At 59.7% G+C, this 2,643-nt stretch overlaps 2 protein-coding genes across 2 annotated transcripts; both read left to right on the top strand.

The window, feature by feature from the left end:
* Window positions 1–33: 33 nt before the first annotated feature.
* Window positions 34–711, top strand: DQ04_09591010 (hypothetical protein; the record flags this gene model as incomplete). The annotated part of the gene is made up of 1 exon (XM_009315988.1): window positions 34–711. The coding sequence occupies one exon, from the start codon at window positions 34–36 to the stop codon at window positions 709–711; it is 678 nt and encodes a 225-aa protein (XP_009314263.1).
* A 54-nt stretch (window positions 712–765) lies between these two features.
* On the top strand, window positions 766–1,737 carry DQ04_09591000 (hypothetical protein; the record flags this gene model as incomplete). Its single annotated transcript, XM_009315987.1, has 1 exon — window positions 766–1,737. One exon carries the CDS (start codon window positions 766–768, stop codon window positions 1,735–1,737), a length of 972 nt encoding a protein of 323 aa, XP_009314262.1.
* Window positions 1,738–2,643: the final 906 nt, after the last annotated feature.

The raw sequence follows: 2,643 nt of genomic DNA, 5'->3' as shown, positions 1-2,643 counted from the left end.
CGGCCGCGGCGGCTGCACCGTCAGGCGGCGCTGATGCATCGGCAGCGTCACCCGAACGCCCGACGGCATCGTCGACATGCGGCGCACCACAACCACAACGCGCGATCGCACCTCCACCACCACCACCGCCGCCGCACCAGCGGAAGACGAATCCGCGTTGCTGTTGTTGTTGCTGCTGCTCTCTTCACGGCTCAGGATGCGTGCGAGCGCCGGGTCAAGGCTCTCCGGCGGGACCAGTGCGGCGCCGTCCACCTCGACACGTACCGCCCACGTCAGCTCCGCCACACCGCGCCTCCGCATCTGCAGAAGGCCTGCCGTCCCGCCACGCGTTGCGGGTGCTTGGACGTGGCATGGCCCAGCGCCGCGCTCGGTGCACTCAAAGTGCCCCTCTACTGCGTCGTCCTTCTGGTGCAGCGGCTCCCATGCGGAGCCGGGAAAGCGCAGCGGCAATCGGCACGTCTCGCGCATCGCCGCCAGCACAAGTTTCAGCGTGAGTGCCTCAACCGGCACGTCGTCACTGCACGCTGTCATAGGCGATGTCGCCGGCTGCAGCAGGACGCCTTGCACCGCCCAGAGCTCCTGTGCCTCAAGCAGCGTCGGGTCGCACACCTCGTCCACATCGCTCACATAGAAGGAGACGTTGTTACGGCCCACAAAGAGTGGGTAGGTGGCTGTGTCCTCTGTGTATGGGTTATGACGCACTCGCTGTAGCAACTGCGGGAGTGGCTGATCATCGTATGGGGCGTTCTCCCAATAGCCGAAGTAATGCAGCGGCACGTGGCGCGGCGCCAATGCATCGCGCAGCTCGGCATGGTTCAGCGTGCGCTCCAGCAGCCGCAGGCGACGCTCAATGCCGAAGTGCGGCCGCGGCGCCGCGTGCTCCACGTCCCAGTGTCTATTGAGTGGCAGCCGCATCACAAAGACGCCACTCGCCGTTTGTGTGACACTTCCGCGAGATGCTGTCACGTGCACCGTGTACATTTGGTGTGGGAGCACCTCAAAAAAACTGCAGTTTGCATGATGCCGCAGAAGCGCGCCAGATGTATCTGTCTCCGCCGCAATGTAAAACGACTCGTCAAGGACAACAGCATTATTGTTATTGTTGCTGTTGGTAGTCTTGGTTTCTGTCACCACCCAGTGAACCGCCGTCGCCGGCAGCAGCGGAGGAGAGAGGGCAAACGACACCGCCCATGCGCCCCCGCGCAGCTGCACGATATTATTAATACTATTATTGTTCTTGGCCTCTGGGGGTTTGCGTGGCAGCACGCCGCAGTGCGGGCCCAGTCCGAGAATAGAGACCGGCGGGAGTGTGTCGGGCCGCACACGCAGAAGCGGCATCACCAGCAGCGTGTGCGGACACTTGCACTTAATTGCGAGGTTGGCGATTTTCAGCTGGATCTCGGCGACGTGGTCGCCCGCCGTGACGTCGAGTGGGACACGGTAAATGCCCTTGCCCACTGCGCCAGACACGAGCACAATGACGTCGCCGTCACCGTCGTTGCGCTGCTGCACATCCTCCGCCGTCAGCACATACATGGCGTCGTAGCGGCGCTGCTGCGCCGTGTCGAGAATGACGGCTCCCTCTCGGGGGAACATGCGGCGCTTCTCCTCCGCCGTCAGTACCTGAAACGGCGTCGCCTGCAGCAGAACCTGCAGGAATGCGTCGTACAGGGCCTCATCCCGCAGCAGCGCTCCATTGTACTTGTATCCACAGCAGAGGCTCATCTTCAACGTTAAATTTGACGCCACAAGGAAGCTAGATGGCGTGAGCACCTCACTGATGGTGAAAGTCCCAGTGGCCCAGACCATGGAGGAGCGCGGGCACCCAAGATCTGCGCTGCAGGAAGAAGTACCGCCCTCCACATGGAATTTAGAGAACGGCTGCTGCATCTGTTGCCTCAATTCAGAGAGTGACAGCAGCTGCGGCGCCTCCGTGGTGCTATTACGCTGCGTTGCCGCTGCAGTCGCTTCTGTGACACCTCCAAACTGGGTGAGAGCTACAAAGAGCACCACCAGCAGCAGTGGCCATTGTCGTCGCGCATTGTCTTCTATGAGCATGGGCGCGCCCTACACTCTCTTTTCTTCCCTCTTTCTGGTTCTCTATGTGTGGGAGTGTGTTTGTGTATACGTGTGTGTTTGTGTTTTCCTTTTCGCTTGTTTTTATCCCCTTGCGAGTATGTGAGTGAATGTGTGTGTGTGTGTGTGTGTGTGTTCTTCTCCGCTCCTGCCCTCCAGGAGCGCGTTAACACCGCTTATTAAATATCCCCTTTGGCGGGTGAAGACAATAGCACCACCCACACATAGACGGTGAAGAGGAGGTGGAGCAGCAGAGTTGGATGGAGGGAAGTGGGAGGCGGTTGCAGAAGTGGAAGACGCACAGGGACGAAGTGGGCCACACCCATCGTGCCCGACGGCGTGGACGGCAAAGTAACGACTTCGCCGCTCAGGGGAAAAGATTCACGGTCGCCGTCACTTCACACATTCCGTTACACGGTGATGAAACTTGCACACACACACACACATACACCAGACAGAGAAGTACACGCTGCTTCATCAACGACTGTATGCTCATAAGACAAAAGGGTGCCTAGGCTACCATTACTCTTGTTCTTGCTGCTGTCAATATGTGTAGGTGGTGTGCAG

The sequence above is a fragment of the Trypanosoma grayi genome (genome assembly GCF_000691245.1).
Source record: "Trypanosoma grayi strain ANR4 Tgr_959_V1, whole genome shotgun sequence".
Lineage (NCBI taxonomy): Eukaryota > Euglenozoa > Kinetoplastea > Trypanosomatida > Trypanosomatidae > Trypanosoma > Trypanosoma grayi.
This window is presented reverse-complemented; position numbering and strand designations above follow the sequence as displayed.